This window comes from Eublepharis macularius, chromosome 8 (assembly GCF_028583425.1).
Source record: "Eublepharis macularius isolate TG4126 chromosome 8, MPM_Emac_v1.0, whole genome shotgun sequence".
NCBI classification, from domain to species: domain Eukaryota; kingdom Metazoa; phylum Chordata; class Lepidosauria; order Squamata; family Eublepharidae; genus Eublepharis; species Eublepharis macularius.
This window is the reverse complement of record NC_072797.1, coordinates 76,619,291-76,641,728: the sequence shown is the minus strand read 5'-3', so window position 1 is coordinate 76,641,728 and position 22,438 is coordinate 76,619,291. Positions and strand designations below refer to the sequence as shown.

At 39.8% G+C, this 22,438-nt stretch overlaps 1 protein-coding gene and 1 non-coding gene across 2 annotated transcripts in view; both read right to left on the bottom strand.

Moving 5' to 3' along the window:
• SNX24 (sorting nexin 24) overlaps positions 1-22,438 on the bottom strand; it is a 106,698-nt gene that overhangs the window by 47,993 nt on the left and 36,267 nt on the right. Inside the window, exon 2 of the mRNA XM_054986496.1 lies at positions 1,063-1,146. Coding sequence (XP_054842471.1) covers positions 1,063-1,146 — 84 coding nt within the window. The remainder of the gene's footprint in view (positions 1-1,062; positions 1,147-22,438) is intronic.
• LOC129335241 (U6 spliceosomal RNA) lies at positions 4,672-4,777 on the bottom strand. The gene has a single exon (XR_008597585.1). It is a non-coding gene; the product is annotated as a U6 spliceosomal RNA (small nuclear RNA).

Here is a 22,438-nt window from a genome sequence, read left to right as displayed (position 1 = left end):
TGTAAACTCACTGGGGGGTTGAAAAATTTACATTTCATCTTTGAGGAGCTTGAGTAGATGTCACCCTAGCAAAAGCTGTGTCAACAAAAACCTCCATTTATAAACAAAGCCAACTCCATTGTTGAGGAAGCATTCTACTTTGCTCATTCTCAGTTAAGATAGGCTGTCATGCACTGTTCTGATGACAACCACTAAGGCACAGCTAAAGCAAGGGCTATGATTCAGCACAGTAAGCCCTGGATACCTTTTAAAGGGAAAACTTCTAAACTAGAACAAGGTTCTCCTGGGATTTCAAATATGGATTTTATTACTTTAGAGGTTTCAAAATATTTGTTATGGATTTCAAAGCACTGACCTCTTTCCTCCTGATAAAAATCCCTGTGAGCAGATAATTAAAAAAACAGAGCTGAATCACATTTACTTGGACCCAAATCAAACCAGCCTCCCTTGCCATATCTTGTAGCAGCCCTGGCCCTGAGTAGTGACTTTTCAGGGATATACTAAGCTGTGGGAGGAAGGAAGAGGTGTGAGGGCAGCATTTCATTAATAGAATTTTACCCAAGATGCACTGGATTCAAGCCACAGGCACTATTGTAATATAATCTGGCAAACAGATAATCTGACATTCTCTAATGTCTTAGAGAAAAGGCACATATTTATGCACCCAAGACCTGATCTATCTTGTCTACAAGAGACTGAATTTTCCTTGTTCTGCATTCTTTGTTCTCCCCCCTCTTTACTCAGTTAAGTATCTAAAGCAAGCAATACAGCAGCAGCTAGAGGAAAAGTATTAAATGTTTTTCACTCATGTAAATAAGGCTCCAAAATTCTGAGACCAAGTGAACCATTAATTCTGAAAGAATGAAAATAAGGAGAATATATATATATATATATATATATATATATATATATATATATATATATATATATATATATATATATATAAAATATATTATGATTAATATATATTTATAATATATAAATAATTATTTTATAACATTTTTATGTATGTATGTATGTATGATTTACATATGTATGTAATAATATTTATATATTATTTACCTTTTTATGGAGAGCATGAAATTCACTATACCTCTTTTCAACAAAGTGCTTTCTTCCGCTCGTTAGCACCTCTATCTTAAAGACCTATAAAATAATTTAAAAATTGATTATTTTTATCTGTCTTGAAAGAGTCTCTTGATATGTGAAATCTGTGATGTGAATTTTTTTATTTTTGACACCCCCTCCAAAAGCTCCCACCCAGGAGATACTGAGGTGCAGCAAGGATTAACGAGCACTTAGATTACATGCTCCATCCAACTCGTTATATCACATCTAACGACAATTAAGATTTCTGGTGTTTTAAATTCTTTAGTTCTAATAAAAATTTCCATAAATTATTATTGCAAACCAGTAATATAATACACACATGATTTAGGGAATGCTCTGCCTCTCATTCTTTCAGTCATGCATACAATAGGCTAACTACATTATAGATGTACAGTTCAGAGACAGTAGTAGCGTATCTTGTGGAGCGCAAGAGATATAAATTCGAAGACTACACCGAAGGTTAATTTCTTCCTCACCTACATATTCATCTTCAGTCTCAGCTGGGTCTTCTCTAGAGTTTACACCACTGGAAAAAAAACATGGTGCTAGCTCATTTTCTTTGCATGACGTGTATGACAGCTTTTACTGCTGCCTGTAGAAAGTTGAAAGGCTAGATAAAGAAGCTCTCTAGATCACTAATTAGTAACCACTAACATGACATTTTCTTGATTTTCAGGTCACTGGGTCAGATCTCAGGGCAGATGACAAGATATCTCAAAAGCCTCAGAACCTAGTGAACCAAGATCAGTAGAAAAACATGGTAATGAGGGACCACCTACTGTATCCAAGGTTTTCTACCTTTAGATTTCTTGTATTAGGAAACATGAATTATCTGGTGGAGGGAGGATGCTCTTGGAACTTACTTCTAGACCAGAAAGTACCTCTTTGGAAAATGAAACTGAGAATGGATTTTTGATGGGAATCATTTGAAACTCTTAGAAAACATAAATAATACTACCAACAGCAAAATATCTGTCGTCACAAGAAGACATAAACATTCAATATACTGTCTCCCTCTCCCAGTTACAGGAATCAGCACATCAGATAGGGTTGTCAGGTCCCCTTACCCTCCCAGCAGGAAGGGGGGGGGCAGCACTCACCTTTTCCTTTCTCTTGGTACTCGTGTGAGCTTCCAGCACAGTGGTGTTGTCATGCTGGTTGCAGGAGCGCTCCCAAGCTCTGTGCAGGGCCAATTGTTTGAGAATTGACCCCAAAGCATGGGATCACTCCTATGGCTGGTGCAATGACATCACTTCTGTCACGTCCACTGGGAACATGTGTGCTGCACGTGTTCCCAGGATGCCTGCTGGTGGCAGGTGATCTTTGGGCAGCTCAAAACCTCCCGCTGGTCTCAATCAGGTAAATTGCCAGGAGACTATCCAACACTGGTGGACACCTGGTATCCCTAATGTCATGTCACATGCTAGCTAGCATCAACTGTAATATATTTGGTCACCTACACTTCCTCTCCTGTTTTTTACCATTATTTTGCTGGCATTATGTATTCATTCCTATAGTCTTTAAAAGAAATTCTTTCAAATAACTTGTAATTACACTCATAGTGAAAGCTAAATGCTTAAACACTATGATTTTCCATACTGACTCTTTATAAGCCTACAACTATAGTTTTTTGAACATGGGTTCGATATTTTATTAGTCAAAAAAGTTTAATCGGTTGGTCAAATTTGCCACATACTAATTTAAAATGCAGTGAACAAATGGAATTGACTTTAGAAAAATTATAATGAATTTTAATTTGATAGATTGATTTTGACAGTCCTAAGAAGTGATCTTTGCCACTGACATCAGCTTTAGATATTTGCAGGTAGTCAGTAGAAGCTAGTAATACTTCTACACCTGCCCCTGTTAGGCGATATGGATGCAAGCAACTCCAACTCCTGCCTTTGCTACCAAATGACACCATGATGAATGGCATTCTTGGCTTCATGGAATATATGGCAATGTTTAATCATAGTCCAGGCATAAGAGGTTAATTAACCAGTGCACTAATCTTATGTTCAACCATATTACCTTATGTGCATTGCTTAACCTTAATCATAAATTACAAGTCAGTCAATATTATACCTTATTTGGCTCTTTTACTCATTAAAATGTTCTAGAGGTCTGGGAACTGTCACAAGGCCCTAGCAATTCTTTGGTTAATGCTCCTTACCAACTGGAATATTAATATTCTAGCTGTGTGATGTTTAAAGCCAAGACAGAGTTGAATGGATTCTGTACTGTCCCCTTGCCATAAACTAGCCCTTACCTGGTGAGGTGTAACCAAAGAAAATTTAAAATCTCCACATGGTTCATAAATATAGTCTGCCCTTGGAGGCTGATGTCTTTTTTCTTTCCATGGAGCTTCTAGGTTCATCAAGGAATAGTGTCAATGAAATAGGCTTGCCATTCCCCCACCAGGGGTGGAGGATCCCCTGCTGCCACATTGTTCCCCCCTGCCCCCACTTACCTGACCAGCAGGGGGGCACTCCCAGTGGCACAGTGCACCCCCAAGTGGTGCGGCATGCCCCCACACCCCACCGTAGTGCACCCCTGCACCCTGCCACGGCGTGCCCCACTGCGCTTCCACACCCTGCAAAGGGCCCATTTCAGGCCGAATTGGGCCTACCGGGGGGCGATTCAGCCCTTTGGGGAACACGCGTACGCTCCCAGGCCACCATTTGACCCATGTCATGACGTCACTTCCCAAAAATGATGTCATCACGCACTTTAATCCCTACTGGAAGGAGTGGATTTCCCTCAGCCAAAATAACTCCCCACTTCTGAGCAGGGTTGGGCATCACTTACTTGCTCGCAGGCTGTTTGCCCAAGCCGGAAGTGAAAGTGGCCTGTTAGGTACTGAGCAGACGTGTTACAGAAGATAGTTCAGAAGCCTGAAGTTGACACAGAACATGGCAGCAATACTACTTACTGGCACTGATATGAAAAACATATCTTGCCAGTGCTAAAAAATCTACGTCAGCTGTCAAATTGGTTCTAGACCTAATTTGAGGTGTTGGTTATTACTTTAAAAACCCTAAATAATTTGAGATCAAAGCACCTAAAGGACTAGCAGCTCACATATTTATTTATTTAAGATATTCATGCCCTGTACTTCAACCAAAAGTTTCTTTGTGCACTTTACAAAATAATCAAATTCAGGTTACAAAATTAGCAATGCTATAAAAATAAATAAAACAGGAAAGGAAATACATTAGAGGAAACAAAATCAAAAGAGCTTTAAAGAAATGCATTGTTAATATACAATAAAAGCAGCATTAAGTATAAATATATGAACAGAGTGTGATATAGGGTCATGGGATAAAGATCTTAATGATTTTACAATCCGTAAGCCTTAAAATTAGTAAACAACAGAGACAACTACCGAATACGGATAAAGGCTCGTACAAAGAAATATTTCTTTAAGTGGCATCAACAGCTCAATACATTGGCCTTCCTAGCATTTGAGGTAACCTTTGGAGACGTTACTTCAGACCTCGCCCCACCCTTTAAAGGAAAGTAGGTGGTTAAAAGGACCTTCTTTCTTGTATCACCTCAGCTGAGTACTTTTCTCACATTTATTTGCGTGTCATCCTTGCGCAGGGGCCATACTAATCTTTTCTGTATCGTTCCAATTTTAGTGTATGTGCTGCTATTTGTCTGGTGCCAGGTTAAGACTTGCCTTTTCTCTGGGCATTTTGTTCATTTGCTGACTGTATTTCAACTGATTTTTAAAATTTTCAAAGGATTTTTAATGACATGCTGCTTGATTTAAGTTTTAACCATTTATCTGGGTTTTTTTATTAGTTGCGTTTTTAAGGTTGTGATGGTTTGTGTTTTGTTATTGATAGGCACCAAAGCCAACATAAGCTTCACTTCTATTGTTTTGCATTTTTATTATGAGCTATCTTGGGAGGCAAGAACACCAAAATTATGAGGTGTAAATAATTTGATAAATAAAAGAGAGAAAAACATTTATCTATATGCATGGTTACATAGGACCAAATATATGTAGATTGTTCTATAACTTATTAATTATGGCAACTGCTTTCCAACAGGGCAAGACAGTTGATTATACCTCTACCACTGTAGACACATTGGGTTGAACCCTAACTGTGCTCACAGAACAGAACTTTCCCATCTTCTTACTGCAGTATGCTGTGCTCCCTGCAATCATGATCCTAGACATCTGTGAAACCTTGGGGACAATGTCGGGGACTGGTACTGGCGGTGGCAGGGAGGGGATTGGCAGAAATTTTGCATGATCAGAATTAACACATATGCAAGCAGCATAGCTTTCAATAAAAGTACCCTTGTATGAGTGAAAAAAATGTTCTCATTACACAAAGGGAAACCTGAGATTTTGGCGTGATTTCTACTCCTGGTGCAGCTGCTCCTTATACATCCCATACTGTTCCTGAAGGTTCCACAATCCTCAGGAGAATCTCTGTGTGATACGAAGCTTTGCCTGAGACAGTTATTAGTGGGGGAAATGCTTCTTTGGTCTCTAACTAGTACATTTCATCATGCATTCTTGAGTATGTATTACACGGGGGATGGGGGTCATTTTCATACAGCGAGACAGAAATATATTCTAGTGGCATACAGATTTGTGCACAAAAGAAAGTGTCCTAGCTGTTGCAAAATACTTAGGGAATGGACATGTCTCACACTAATTTAACTGAAGAACTGCAGGCATGCTGACAGAATAACAATGTAAGGAAATCAGAATACCAAACAAAGACAAAAGAGCCAAAATAAAAAAGACAGAGCTATGTAAAGAAATAACTTTTATTTCAGCATCTGCTGTATGGCTAAAACTGCACAAGCTTCCATAACTTTTCATAAGTAGTGGGCAGTAAATATCCTCTAGACTCTTATCAAAAAACTAGTTATGATTTTACAATCATTGAAAAACTAGAGGCCCTGACCTGGATTGCTCAGGCAAGCCCAATCTTGTCAGATTGCAGAAGCTAAGCAGGGTCAGCCTTGGTTAGTAATTGGATGGGAGATCTACGACAAAGATGAGGATTGCAGAAATAGGCAATGGGAAACCACCTCTGTTAGTCTCTACATATGAAAACCTTATCAGAGACTGCCTTAGGTCAGCTATGACTTGACAGAATTTTCCTCCTAAGAACTAGAGAACAGTGTCTCTATCACAACGAACTATCACCATTTAATCCTCTTTTAATAATAATAAATAAAGCATACAGTTGTATAATTGCCTTTTAATAGTAATTGGTAAGTGCAACAGACAAAACAAGCTGAAGCTACCACTATTTGACAAACACATAATCTTTATCTGTTTTAATTATCACAATAATGCATGCTCAGTTTTTAACAATAACATTTTTTCTTTACAAGGAGCTAATACTTAACAAGGATACTCATTAGCTATTTCAAAAGTCCTCCAGAATTTAATTAATGTAAACAAAAAGTAAGATTAATAGTTTTCAGTTTGATCTCAATGTAGAAACTCCTATCTTTATCTGACCATTATGCCAAAAAGACGACATTTTAGCTCATAACTATCACAAATCTGGAAGAACTGAGGCTATTAAATCAAAACCTTGTCTTAAGAACTCTTTCTGGGAAGCCATAATAAAGTCTTTCATAGTTTTTGGAGCAATCTGCATAGCAGCTGTCTTCATTTAAAGTGAATTTTTAAAACAGAACAGTACATCATAAACTGATTGACTTTCATATATTTTATTGTAATTAATAATAATGAAATGGGGACATTATCTCCCATCAGCCTTTTATCAAAGTACAAAAGTGCCCCCCAACCCCAGGGACAAAACTGCACTTCTTCTTTGCATGTTATTTCATAGTTTTTTGGACACAGTGAATAAAAAGCACAGTTATTTGGCCAAGACCAAGTATAGATCTGAACAGAGGTTTCACTAATCTAAATCTCCTGCACCAGTAAGTTATCAGCAACTGCAACACATTTCCTTGAAAAACCAGTTTCCCATTGCTGTTGATCTTTCAGTGCAATGTACTGATGCCAAAAAGCACTGGATGCTGTTTGTTCACATACGTACGTAAGTATTGCCTACTGACAATGACAGTCCAAAAGGTATGGTTCATGCTCAGCATGAACAGTATGTATGCCCCAGAACATGCAGGAAAATCGATTTGCATTTACATGCATTCATGTCTAATGTTTCATGGCAGATGAACAGGAGTTCCTGTTGAAATGAAAAGTTGGAAGTGTGCTCTAAAAGTAAAAAGTATGAAAATCACTGCACATTGAGCACTGATGCTATCAGAATTAGAAACGTTTCAAACTTTGTTCAAGGTCATCATTAGGATTGCAATAGTCAAATATTTTGGAAAAAAACCTTCAAATAAGATCTGATTTTTTTCAACTGATTTTGTCTAGCTCCAAAATATTTTTGTTATTCCTTTCCTCTTTTAGTTTCATTTAGTGAGACTTGCCTTCTCTTCTCAACACACTAATCAAATCCTGTCTCCTTTGTTCCTCTTCTAAAGTGAAAAATGTGATAAAGGAGTGAATATAACCTCCTCCTTTGGCGTGTTAAAAAATTCCCTAGTTGTTCTGTTAATGACTCACATTTACCACTGTATGCTGAAGAACTGTAGTAGAGATTATAAACAGTAATTCATTCACTATTTTATATACAAATAGCCAAGTCGCCCTGATCTGAGGAAACTTGAATCTGGAGAGTGGAGCCATGAAAGGAAAAGACAGATCTTCCTATACACACCTGAAAAATGCCCCAGGTTTACAGAAAATCTGAAATCTAAAACAAACAAACAGACATTGGCGGTTTAAAAAAAACAAACCAAAAATGAAAAAGTAACTTTAAGCAGATGGCCTCAGTAGCCATTGCTAGGGAACTGTAACAGTTTAGCCAGTATTCCAGGTTTGTATCCATCAGTAAAAGGCATGGGGAGGGGACGGGCTCTTTTCCAGGGTTCTTTGGGCCTTTGAGAGAGGAATCATTGAGGCCAGACCCAGAAGCAACCACTTGATACCACGTAACTTAAATGACTCACTTATGCCTGACTCTCTTATGCCCCCTGCCCCTCAAAAGCCAGTGTAGTATATAATGATTAGAGTTTCAGAGGAGGATGTGGTTTGAAACACCACTCTGTGGTCAAAGCTCACTGGTGACTTTGATCCAGTCACATACTGTCAAGCCTAACCTACCTCTCAGGGTTGTTGTGTGGAGAAGAAAATGATGTAAACTGCTTTGGATCCCTTTTGTGGAGAAATAATATAAGTGAAGTAAATTAATAAATATAGAAGACGGGAGGCAGATAAAAGGTAAGTTGTTTAGTGGGTTTTAAGGGAGTAGGATGTAGGGGAAATAGGAGAAAGTGAGCACGCTGCCAGGAAGAGTGAAAGAGGAAATAGTGTGGGGAAGGGGATACAGGGGAAAGTGAAGTATCTTGCAGGTTCTCCATCCTTCAAACTGGATCAGGGCTCAGCTGGCACCATACAACTGGGCTACAGGGGGGAGGCTGCCAGGGGGAGAAAGGGGAAGGGGGGCAGACAAAGGTTCCTCAGAGCTGGAACAAGTCTCCAAATAAGTGTTTGTTTATTCCCAACTATCACAATAATCCAAACGCCAGAGGGTCCTAAGTAGCCATACATTCAAAGGATATGCAGGCATCTAGAGCCTAGTGTGAATCTCAGTAGACCTCAGTAGACCGTAGCACACACAATAATTAACATCAAATCTCTTTGTTTTCTTCTGCAGGTGGAAAAAAGCAGATGGAACATAGGACCCCGAAGGATCCCCGGCCTGGCTCTACAAGCTGCCGGCAATGTTATTCAGCTTGTTTCATCCCACAAGAACTTCCTCAGGAGCCAACAGAAAATCCACCCATAACAGACTTTCACCAATTCCAACAGAAAATCTCATGTGCAGTTTATTCAAAGCACCCAGAGGTCGGTCGGTACCAACTGTTGGAATTGGTGAAAGTCAGTTATGGGTAGTACTTAGCTAAAAGGGGCAATAGCCTGACATCCAGGGCCAGCACATCCATTGAGGCGGTGCCAGCAGCCGCCTCAAGTGCTGACCAGGGGAGGGGGGTGCACACTGCGGGGCTGGCGGCAGCAGCAGCGCTGGTGGCTGAATGGGAGGGCTGGGAAGCCACTCCCGTGTGCCGCCCCCGCCCCCTGCCACACCTGGCCCACAGGTGCCTGGGCAGGAGTGTGTGCTGGCGGCAGCAGCGCAGGGCAACTGAGTAGGCAGCCTCCCATCCCTCCCACTCAGTTGCCCCGTGCTGCTGCTGCCACCGCCGCCACTGCAAACACACAGCTGCAGGCCAGCCAGGTGCAGCAGGCGGCCGGGGCAGTGCGGGGCAACTGAGCGGGAGGGTGGGAGGCCACCCACATGCCATCCCAGCTGCCTGCCTCACCAATGGGGCGGCCAGCTCGCAGCGGCATGCCCTGCGTGATGATATCATGCACAGTGATGCCATCACGAAGACCGGGTTCATGTGTGCGTGCTTTGCATGCATGCACGTGGGGCAGCAACACCCCTGAAGCCGCCCCCAGGTGCAGGTATCTGACCTCAGTCTCCAGAAAACCTGGCACTGGCCCTGCTGACATCTGTACAGTTGCTCATCCCCATTGGAAAAAGTAGGAAGAAGGAAAACAAAGGAGAAAAGGGGAAAAAAGAGTGCAGAAGGAAAAGCTGACAACAGAGCACTCAAAGGAGGAATGGGTTGGGTCCTTCTGTCCTGTTTCTTCAGTTTGGATTGATTCTCTCATGAATGTTAAAAAAAGTCACAATAGAGTAGTTATCTGTTTATGCAAGGTGATTAAAACATTACATTTAATGTCAATCTGGAAACTTCCTGGATTATAATCCTGACCAATTAGAATTACATCATGATTAATAACCCTCCTTACTTTTTCCTTACCCTTGTCTTTAAACTGCAAGTCTACAGGCAAGGAATTTGTTTTATTTTAATTTTGGTATACTATCTAGTGAATGTTGAAGCAAAGCACAAGGTCTTTCTGCTCAAGGAGCGGCATAAATTCTGAGTTTGCCCTCCATTTTTAGCCCCCTCCCCATGCCACATATCATGACATTCCTGAAAGTCCTTTGACTCTCAAGACCGGCTTTTCCGGGAGGGGGAGGAAGCTGCAGAAAGGGGAAGTTTCTGTTCTGCAAGCAGAACCCTGCTTGTGGTCCTGCCATAACAACAACAACAAGTTGTCATCTTTTTGTAAAATTAGCATTACATAGGTTTGACAACCTCCAGGTGGTGGCTGGAGATATCCCAGAATTACAACTGAGCTCCAGGTGATAGAAACCAGTTCCCCTGGAGGAAATGGCTGCTTTGGAAGGTGGGCTCTGGCATTATACCCTGCTGAATTCCTCCCTTCTCCCAACTCCATCCTCCCTAGACTCCACCCACAAATCTCCAGGAATTTCCCAACCTGGAGCAGGCAACCCTATGATCCCTTATCTATCGTATTATGGTTAGAGAAAAAGAGCTGAGCTAAGGTAGTTTATATTGATTCCATCCTGTTAAATACTCTACAAGTTATATTATACCACAGTCAGGTGATTAGTCTTCAACTTTAAAAGGACAACAACAATGTTGAGATGCAAAGTATGAAGTATTTAGGAATTTTCTTGTTTAGCTGCCAGTTAATATGAATTGGCAATTTGCAATGCTGAATACAGATACATTTCTAAAGACACTCTGGATTCTGTTTGAAGTGAATTTAATCACATTCTCTTTTTTAGGAGTGACACTATTATCCCAAGCCAACTACAAAGCATAGCTAGTCAGAAACACATGAGTATAGCTTTTTAAATCTCAAATTGTATGTCACCATAAGCCAATTATTCAAATAACCTGTTTGTAGTATTGATACTTTCTGCATTTTAAATTGAAACATTCTTTTATTTTCTAATTTAAAGATGTTTCCACTCCATTAACACAAGACTTTAGTTTCTGGCTTTGCTAAATAAAAAAGGGAAAACTCAGAACCCAAAATTTCAAATGACTTGCATTCAAATTGGAATTGTATTATCCCTCTCAAAACAGCTATTTTACATGAAATCTCTTACAGTTTCTCTGTCGGTATAAAATGCAGATGCCACTGCACATCAGGGCTGTGTATGCCTCTTTGCACAGACAGTCCAAAACAGTTTTCCTGATCTGTTTCAACTTGAAATGTTGTCAATATATGGATTGTCTTGCTTTCTAATTCAGTGAAAAATCTAGTTTTCCATTAGTCTCTGCCTTTCTAATTTTCAATACAGCTTTACTAAATGTAATTATTAAAGGCAGATTCAAGAAAGCAATTACTGAGCTACTGGTTTGTATCTCTGAAGTCTTAATAAGTGGTACAAACTAGGAACACAAGGAATGGTTAATTTAAAAAAATAATAAAGTGGGTGATAATACAGAAAATATGACATTTCATAGAACAAAACTGAGTAAGGGCTAAAGATGTGATCTGGAGGATCCTGAATAAGATTGGCATATCACACATTCCCCGCCCCCCCCCCCCGCAGCATCGTGATTCAGCCAGAGGCTGCCTCTAAAGTTCCTTACTTTTCAAGATGGTTGTGTGGGGCAGCTACCTGTGGGGAAAGGGAAAAACGCACAGAGATTATTATGTAGCCCCTTGAACTGAGGTCTTCATCTATGCGCATTTGGAGGGACATAGGACTAACCTGGGGCAATACACCTTATTCATATTACTGCATAACTACATCTAGGCATCTGAGGAAGCTAGAGTTGGGCTGTGGTGTCACCAATATGCAGATGATACCCAGCTCTACCTTGCGTTTCCACCTACTTCCAAGGATGCTCTTCATGTTGTAAACCAGTGCTTGGAGTCAGTAATGTGCTGGATGAGGGTGAACAAGCTGAAACTGAATCCTGACAAGACAGAAGTTCTCTGGGCTAATAGAAAGGTAGGCCAGGCACTTGAGATCTCTCGCATCTTGGATGGGGTTCTACTTCCCTTGAAAAGCCAGGCCTGCAGCTTCGGAGTGCTGCTCGACACAGCAGACACTTTAGAAAGCCAGGTGGTTGTGGAGTTTCGGTGTGCTTCTGCCCAGCTTCGGCTGGCATATCAGCTGTGCTTGTTCCTAGTTCAGTACGATCTAGTCATAGTCAACTATGCCTTAATTACATCTAGACTAGACTACTGCAATGTGCCAGACTTGGGGCAACCTTTGAAGAGCGCTCAGAGGCTGCAGAAAGTGCAGAATACTGTGGCTAGACTGCCGGTTGGGGCCGACTATCAGGAGCACGTGAGCCTGATATTACAGCAATTACTCTGGCCACTGATCCAGTCCAGAACACAATTCAAGGTGCTAGTTTTGTCCTTTACATGGCTTGTGACCAAGCTATCTGAAGGGCTGAATTCTTCCGTAAGTTCCTGCCTGGAAATTAAGATCTTAGGGAAAGGCGCTGCTGACTGTCCCATCAGCTAAAGAGAATCTTGTCTGGTGGGTACATGAAAGATAGTCTTTTGGGTAGTAGCCCCATTGTTATGGAATAACATCCCCAGGAAGATGCACCTGGACTCCTCACTGCCCATCTCCAGAAGGTAGCTGTAGATGTTTTTATTTAAGATTGCTTTTAATTAACTTTGTTTCTTGGTTCACTGGCAGTCTTAAAGATGCTTTAAAACTTTGTTTTTATTCATTTTATTAATATTTTATTCGTCTTGTAACCTGTCTTGAGTTCCTGCAAGCCAAAAAGGCAGCTAATAAATGTTTTAAACAAATAAATAAGTAAAAATGTTCTTTATCCAGCAGCATATTGATTTTTTGAATTATCCATACTTACTTATTTTCTAGCACTAATGTTTATTTTAAAATTGCTATGATGTTGTGGATGAAGGATGGGGCTAAACAACTGAGGAAGTCAATGAAATGTACTCTTACAGAAGCTCTTAGTATGAACAGCCACATCACGCTTTTAGTCACAGCAAATTTGTATTATTTTTTCCTTGAAGAGAAAGCAAATCTCAGTGGTAAAACAGATGCTCTGAAGAAGAACATCCCAGTTCAGCACGTAGCATTTCCAGCTCAAAGAATCACCCACAGAAAGTGCAGGTAAAAATTCCTCCCTGCCTAAGATTTTGAACAGCTATGGCCACAGTTTGATTCAGAATACAGCAGTTAGCTGACCAGAGTTCTTGGCTTTCTTTCTTCTGAAGAAGAATGAAAGAGTTATTGCACACCACATTCAACATGTTCATGGGTTTTTACCTCAAAACAGCTGAGGAAGAGGAGGAGCAATGATACTGATGTGTCCCACATTGCTAAGGAAAAAAGCAGAATCTTTGACATAAGGCCCTTAGAATTGTATACCACCATTTATTTTTTTTTTTTTTTGAAAAATTTTTTATTGGGTTAGAACATTTTTATTTTTACATTACAATCAATTTTCCCCTAATTTTTCGTTTCTAACCCCCTCCCTTTCCCCCCCTTTTGTTGACTTCCAACAGCTTTCCCACCCTCTGTCCCTTTTCCCTTACTTCTATTAAATTCCTCTGTCTAAAACAGATATACATTCTCCATTATATTAAGCAGTGCATCATTAACTCCTTTAATTATTATACACCCAAACTATACGTCTTTAGATAAACAATTTATCCCATTTTCCAGTTTTGAATAATTCTATATAAACCTATATATCATAAACCATAAAAATTTCCCACATTTAAATCAAACAATTTGATTTGTTCTCTATATATTACTCATTTCAACTTTTTATGGTAATTCTATATAACTCCTCAGATACTCAATCAATTTAACTCTTCTATACATTCAGTTTGGTGCATATAAATCTTGTCAAAAAAAAAGAAAATATTGTTAGTTAGTCAATCCTCATGTTTAAACCTTATCATTAATTATTCTCTATCAGTTGACCTATACATATCTATATATATCTCAATCAATTAATCTAACTGCTTATAAATTCACATTTCTCTTCCTCCCCCGGTAAAGTCACCCCTCTCTTTTATACTTTTATTATATTTCAGTAGTTCTCAAACTGCCACAGTTTTCCTCCCACCTCCCATTTCTTCTCCAGGTATTGTTTCAGCTTCTCCCAGTCTGTGTTGAACTGCCCTGAGTCCAGATCTCTCAGTTTTCTTGTCATCTTGTCCATTTCAGCCATATACAGCAATTTGTAGATCCAATCTTCAATAGTTGGTACTTCTTGTACTTTCCATTTCTGCGCATACAAAAGTCTAGCTGCTGCAGTCATATAAAAAATCAACGTCCTATGATGGGCTGGAATTCCCTCCATTCCCAAGTTTAGCAGCAGGAGTTCTGGGTTCTTATTTATTTGAAACTGTAAAATTTCACTCATTTCTCTTATTATTTCCCCCCAGAACTGCCTAGCTACCTCACACGACCACCACATATGATAGAGGGAGCCCTCATGTTTCTTACATTTCCAGCATTTATTAGAAGTATTCAAATTCCCTAGCGCAATCTTCTTTGGTGTCATGTACCAACGATAGATCATTTTGAAAATGTTCTCTTTAATATTAATACATGTCGTTGTCTTCATTGTAGTTTTCCACAAGTATTCCCATGCCTCCATTGTTATTTCTTTATTGAAATTTATAGCCCATTTCACCATCTGTGTTTTAACTATCTCATCCTCAGTATACCATTTCAGCAATACTTGGTATACCTTGGATATTCTTTTCTTGTCTTCTTTAAGAAGGGTCTGCTCTAGTTCCGAGTTCTCTGTTCGTATGCCCCCTTTTGCAAAGTCTGAGTTGTATAAGTCTCTAATCTGTCTATACTGAAACCAATCATAGTTAGGTGATAGTTCCTCTTGCGTCTTTATTCTAAGTTTAGATACTTCAATCTTAGTTATTTCTTTATACGTTAAACATTGTTGTTCATTATCCACAGCTCTCGGATCTATCACCTCATATGGAACCACCCACAAGGGGGTGCCTTCTTGTAAGTAAGTTCTATACTTCTTCCAGATTGTAAATAGACTTCTCCTTACAAAATGATGCAGGAACATCGAGTTGACCTTTACTTTGTCATGCCATAGGTATGCGTGCCATCCAAAAATTTTTTTAAATCCCTCTAGGGCTAATAGTTTCTTATTCTTTAATGTCATCCACTCTTTTAACCAAACTAGGCAGATTGCATCATGGTAAAGTCTCAGATTGGGCAGTTGCATTCCGCCTCTCTCCTTTGCATCTTGTAAAACTTTTACTTTCACTCGAGGCTTCTTGCCTGCCCAAACAAAATCTGATATTTTCCTCTGCCATTTTTCAAATTGTTTAGAGTCTCTGATGATTGGTATTGTCTGTAACAAAAACATTACTCTTGGTAACACATTCATCTTAACTGCTGCAATCCTGCCCAACCATGACAGGTTCAATCTATTCCATTTGATCAAGTCTCTCTCTATCTGAGTCCATAATTTTTCGTAATTATTCTTGAACAAATCTATATTTTTTGCAGTCAGCTCAACTCCCAAGTATTTCACCTTACTAGTTACTTCACAATCCGTTGTTTCCATTAACAATTGTTGTTTCTGCTTAGTCATGTTTTTGCATAATATCTTTGACTTCTTTTTGTTAATGAAGAAACCTGCCAAATCTCCAAACTCCTTGATCTTGCCTATCACTTTTGGCATGTTCTCCAGTGGGTCTTCTACAATTAACATTATGTCGTCTGCAAATGCTCTGACCTTATATGAGTAGTCCTTTATTTTTATTCCTCGTATTTCCTCATCTTGTCGAATTTGTATCATCAGAATCTCCAATACTAAAATGAACAACAATGGAGATAACGGGCAACCTTGTCTTGTTCCTTTACTAATCGTCAATTTTTTGGTCAATTCATCATTCACTACAATTGCTGCAGTCTGGTCTCTATAGATTTCCTTGATTGCTCTGACGAATCTTTCTCCCAGTTGTAGCTTTTCCATAGTGGCAAACATAAAATCCCAGTTTAAATTGTCAAACGCTTTTTCAGCGTCTACAAAGAAGAAACCAACCTCTTTGTCACAACGCTTGTCGTAGTATTCAATAGCATTGATCACTGTCCTTAAGTTGTCTCTTATTTGTCTGTCTGGCAAAAAGCCTGCTTGTTCCTCCTCTATGACTTCCGAGAGCCACCCCTTCAATCTCTCCGCCAATATCTTCGCAAAAATTTTATAGTCATTATTGAGTAGTGATATAGGCCTATAATTTTTCACGCTAGTCAAATCTTGGCCCTCTTTTGGGATCAATGATATATTCGCTTCGCTCCAAGTGTCTGGAATTCTTTGATCCCTAAAAACTCCGTTCATCACCTCTTTTAGGAATGGTGCCAGTTCATTGGCCATTGTCTTATAAAATTTAGCCGTAAGTCCATCTGGCCCTGGCGCCTTTCCTAGATTTGCGGATTGTATTGCCATATTTATTTCCTCATCAGTTACTTCACTGTTCAACTTATTTCTCCAAGCTTCCGAGATCTCTGGAAGTTTGGTTTTCTCCAAATATGATGCTATTGATTCTTTGTTTACTTCTTTTTTATTATACAGCTTAGCGTAAAATTTATAAAAGGCTCTGCTAATGGTAGTCTGCTCCAAATACGTTTTGTTTTCTTCACAAATTTTATTTATTATTTTCTTTTCCCTTTTCTTCTTTAATTGCCATGCCAAATATTTCCCAGGTTTATTAGCACCCTCAAAAGCTTTTTGATTCAGTCTTTTAAGGTTCCACTCCAATTCTTTGTTACTCATTGCTGTTAACTGTTCTTGAAGAATTTTGATTTCCTGATGTATTTTCTTTTTCCCTGGTCTCTTTTTTAACTGTACTTCTTTGGCCTTTATTTTCTCCTCAATCTCTTGTCTTTTCTCCTCTTTCTTTTTCCTTGCTCTACCATTTAAGTCCATTAGTATGCCCCTTACAACCGCCTGAATTGTATACCACCATTTAGAGGATTCTGACATAAAACTATGGCTCCAAGAAATGGGGAGCAGCAGTCCTGGAGCCTCTGTGTGCCCATACAGCTGGTTAAGTCATGTTTTCATAAATTAGGTGGGTTGGATCTGGGTGAAGAAGACTCAGAAGGGATATTTGTTTGGAGGCACAGGGTGGCTGTTTTTCTGCAGCCCTATCCATAGCATTCAAATCTTCTCCCTTCCTACTAAAAAGGGAGAAAAAATAAATGGTGGTACACAATGCCAATGAAATTTATTAAACCTGCAATCCTACTAAATTGTTCAAAACTTTTAATTTGTTAGTAAGCTCTTTAAGGTTTGTTAATAACACCCTCCCATAGCTTGAAAACTGAACAAAATGCTTTCTTTAAAATATAAATTTCTTTTAAATCTAGACTCATTTCAATCTGGATTCAGGCTTGGGTTTGAGACAGAAATGGCCTTGGTCATGCTGACCCTATCTTTGTTGGGAGAGTGGCAGTGGGAGTGCATCCCCACTGATTTTCCTGAGTGTCTGTGCAGTGTTTGATACCATCAACCATAACTTTTCTTGAGAGGTTGGTTGAATTGTGTTTGTTTCTGTGGTTCTGCTCTTAGTTAACAGAATACTAGAAGGTAATGTTGGGGACTGCTGTTTGGTCCATTGCATCTATTTTATGGGGTCCTGGGGGTTCCATTTTGTCCCAGTCACTGTTTAACAACTACATGAAACTGCTGGGAGAGATCAACAGGGAATTTTGAGTAAGGTGCCACCAATATGCAGATGACACCCAGCTGAGTCTGCTGACTGTTGAAGTCCTAAACAGGTGATTGGAGATGGTAGTTGGGTGGATGAAGGCTTATACCAGGGGTGGCCAAACATGCTTAATGTAAGAGCCATAGAATAAACATCAGATGTTTGAGAGCCGCAAGACATAATGCATTGAAGTGACTTCAGAGGAAGAGGCGGGTTTGGGGGAGTGACCTGAAAGTGACATCAGAGGAAGGGGTGGGGTTTTGATGCAGTATGCTGGGCATGACATCATAGAAGGGGTGGAGCTTGGGAAATGTCATCACCTGACCTTTGACCTGGAAGTGAAATCACAGGACATGACATCACAAAAGAAATGTCACATTCTTACCAGGGCCCACCCCAAAGCCTCCTGGCCCCACCCCCAAAGTCCCCCAGTATTTTCTGAGTTAAACCTGGCAACCCCAACGTTTTTATTGAAAATGTACAAATCTGCATTTTATTACCATTAAATGAGACTGCCAAAAATGAAAACGAAAGATACACAGAAAGATATGGAAAGAAAGTAAAACATGGAAAGTCATATATATAGACATTTTCCATGTCTATATATATATATAGACATGGAAAGCCAGAAAGAAAAAAAGAAAGACATGGAAAGAAAGAGAGACAGACACAAAGAAAGACAGAAACAAAGGCAGACAGAAACACGTGGAAAGAAAGACAGAAAAACAGAAAAGGGGGGATATTAAAAAGTATGTGTGATGGGAGGAGAAGAGAATAGAAACAGCTTGGGAATGGGAGAGAAAAGAAGGTCAAAAGGCATAGTTGGTAGAGGATATAAAAGCTGGGAAGAGCAATACAAAAACCTCAGATGGGTTTCTGCAAAAACAGCCCAGCCATCAACTCATCTCCCTCCCAGCATTTCTTCAAGGGAAGGGAAAGGAACCCATACCAATACACATCGAAGGCATTTCTCTTTCCCCCCCTCGCTCACTCTGAAAGATTGGACTCTCCCCCACACACACACACACACACTCACATTGCTTGCCTTGCCCATCCGCTGCCTTGAAGCGACGTCTCCAGTCCAGCTGCCCAGCCTGGGAAGGGGTGCAGTGTGCATGTGTGACTCGGCTGTCTGTCTGGCTCCCCGGCTCACCTCTTGCTACTACCGCTGCTGCTGCAGCCAGGCAGGTGGAGCCTTGCTGATCTGTGTGGCTGTGCACTCTTTTTTCCCGCTCCCCGCCCCGCAACCTCTGGTGGAGAGGAAGAGCTTGCAAGCTTGAAAACTTGCCTATTTCCCCCTCCCCTGCTAAAATAAACTACAGCCACGGCGACACTCAGAGACCTCTGGGAGCTGCATGATATGGCTAGAAGAGCTACATGTGGCTCTTGAGCCGCACTTTGGCTGCCCCTGGCTTATAAACTGTAGCTGAATCCAGACAACACTGAGGTTCTGCTGGTCAATAACAAAGCTGCTTCAGGACTGAGGAGCCAGCCTGTCCAGGAGGTTGCATTTTCCCTGAAGGAAAAAGTTCATAGCTTGGGGGTACTGCTGGACCCTGGCCTGCAGTTGGAGGCCTAGATCTCTGCAGCACATAGTGCCTTTTAGCAGCTTCAGCTGATATACCAGCTACAGCCAGTCTCTGAAAAGTGTGATCTGGCCATGGTGACCCATGCTCTGATTATATCCAGATTAGATTACTGTAATGTGCTTTACATGGTAGTACCTTTGAAACTTCAGCTCATTCAAAATCCAGTAGCCAGGCTATTGTCAGGGGTGTAACGCAGGGATCACATCACTCCAGTCTTAAAAGATCTGAGCTGGCTGCCCTTTTATTTTGGGGCACAATTCAGAGTTCTGTTTTTTATCTTAAAAACCCTAAATAGCTTGAGGCCATGGTCCTTGAAGGACTGCTTCCTCCCATCTTGTCCAGCCTACTAGTTAAGATTTGTTTCACAAGCTCTGCTTTCTATGCCGCTGCCTTCAGAGGTGAGGCAGGCGGCAACTATGGGCAGGGCATTTTCAGCAGAGGTACCTTGGTTATGGGATGTCCTCCCCTTGAGGCTCCCCAAGCTCAACATTGCTTTCTTTTAGATGCCATTTTAGTCTGGAAAATGTTGTTTAAGCTCTCAGTAGTCTGTTTTTTTGGTCTTTTTAAAATGCTGGTCTGAATTTTTATTGCTGTATTTTAATTAATTCCTTTAACTGTTTTGTTTTATTTTTATTTTATAAGCTGCGTTGGCCAGGTTCCTGGGGAGACAGCATACAATTTTTCTAAATAATTACACGATGGAATAGCTGAGAATGAGCATAACTGAGTCCTTGCAATAGCAGCAGTACTTGGTTGTGTGAAAAGTTAAGCATCTCACAATATTTATTTTAGCAAATTATATAGTCCTTCAGTTTACAGGATCAGGAAAAAGCTAGCACAGATTTTTGCCTACTCTACCATATTTTTTGCCACTTGGGAGATTCATGGCATAAACTGGATGTAAAAGATTATTTTAAAATGTTTAAAAACTCCACTCATTCATTTTATAACAAGGTTAATTATTTAATATAAGAATTCTGCAGTGCTTTGTAAAAGCATGACAGAAAAGCCTGCGGGTACAGTGTATTGATCTATATGGTTAACTGTGCAGAAAATGGTTTAAGTATTCTTCTTACTTTCTGAATATCATGACAAAAACAACATTCTTGCCACCATCTTAAAAACAGAAAAAACTGTAGTGCAATATTAGAATTACACGCATCATAAATGGTCATTAAATTAAATGGGTATTACATTTTACAGCTATATATGGGTATCGCACCCCCTCTGAACTCCAACAGCGCTTCATCCAAGGAAGAATCTAGTCTTACATATCAACAGGGACCAAATTCTGGTCTCAACTAAGCACAAGGATCATCATGCCATTCTTGTTCCTGATGGGGTTAACTACTGGTTTAAAGCTAACTATAATTAGCACTGGTGTAGACATAATATCATTGATAGCTCAATCTTGTCAGAGCTCAGAAACTAGGCAGGTTTTGCCCTGGTTAGACCAAGGAAGTCCACTGTTGCTACACAGAGGCAAGCAATGAGAAACAATCTCTGTTCATTTCTTGCCCTGAAAACCCTATGGGGGTCACCATAAGTTGGTTGTGACTTAATGGCACTTCACACACACACACACACACACACACACACACACACACACACACACACACACACAGGTGCTGAAAAAGGAGGGATAGTGGACTTTGCATCAGGAACTGAAGGAAGAGAATGGGAAGAAAACTTAAGAAATTAGGAAATATTGTATCACCCACTCCTGACGGCTATAGAAGTATAAACCTCACTGCTTTAAAAGATATTCATAGATCCGTATACCTTTTTTTCATACTATACTCAGAGCACCAAGCACTACTGTTGCACAATCTTCAGTCAAATGTGGATTCACAAGGCAAAACAAATTAAATGGAAGGAGGTTATACCACAGTATTTTATGGATGTTCCAAGGTTTTTCAAGAGTATATATGAATCCAATAGCATTTCCCCCAATATCCTGATCCATGATCCATGAATTAAATCAGATAACCATTAGAGGAAATTAAAAACATTTCAAATACTTACAGAAAAATTCTAACATTCTCTGAGTCAACAACATTTATTACAAATTATTTTTTTTAAAAAAAATAGTTGTGTATGTAATGCTCAGGCTTTATTTGGGCAACAGCCATTTAGTGGAATGTTCACACATAACGGAAAATAAGTTTTGTGTGTAACAATACCGAATTATTTATACACAGCAGATGTCAGCTGTCAACTCTGTCAATTACATCCGTCTCTCCCTCCCTCTTTCCCTCCTTAGTCCGGGTAAGCTGTCAAGTTTTTAGTTTCTGATGTGTATTTACATCACTCAATGATACTTGACAGTAGTGAAAGGCCACAGAAAACTGCTTATTGATCAGAGCAAAACTAGTTGATGGAACAGATGAGGTTGTATTACTGAATTGCAGCTACACTCAGGTGATGACATTTTGTTCCCCTGTATACAAGTGCTTAATGGAATACAACTTCATTATATCATGCCACTACTGTTTAAACCATTGCACACATTTCATGACTGTTTTGTCTACACAGGAATGAGGACAATCTATTTGTACTGGTATCAAGGTGCTACTAACCATATTTGCTCATGAACACTTGCAAACCACCAGTCAACTTGCCAGGATGAATACAGCCAAGAGACACTGAAGTCTCAATCTTGCCAAAATCTAATTGAGCTGACCTTTGTTTTTGTTTTTTAAAGCTGAGGTACAATTTAGTGGGGCACTACCACTCCATCTGAAACTCTTCTACAACTTGTATTGCCAACTAAACACATTTACATGGTTATTTTTAATGCCTGGCACTTGTGAGTTTGCCAGTTACAAAGATCTCAGCAGTTTTCATACAATCCAAATATGGAACTCAAAAGAATAGGTGGAGTTGTGGAGAAAGGAGGAAGGACTCTCATCAATGTAAAGAAAAAGGAAGGAGATGAGGATTATGGGGGAGGGTGGAGCTTGTAGCTATTAACAGTAGAATTTGTTTATAAGATCTGATAAATTATTTATATATTTATGACACATTTTATATTGCCTTTTAACCAATGCACTCAAGATAGTTTACAATTTAA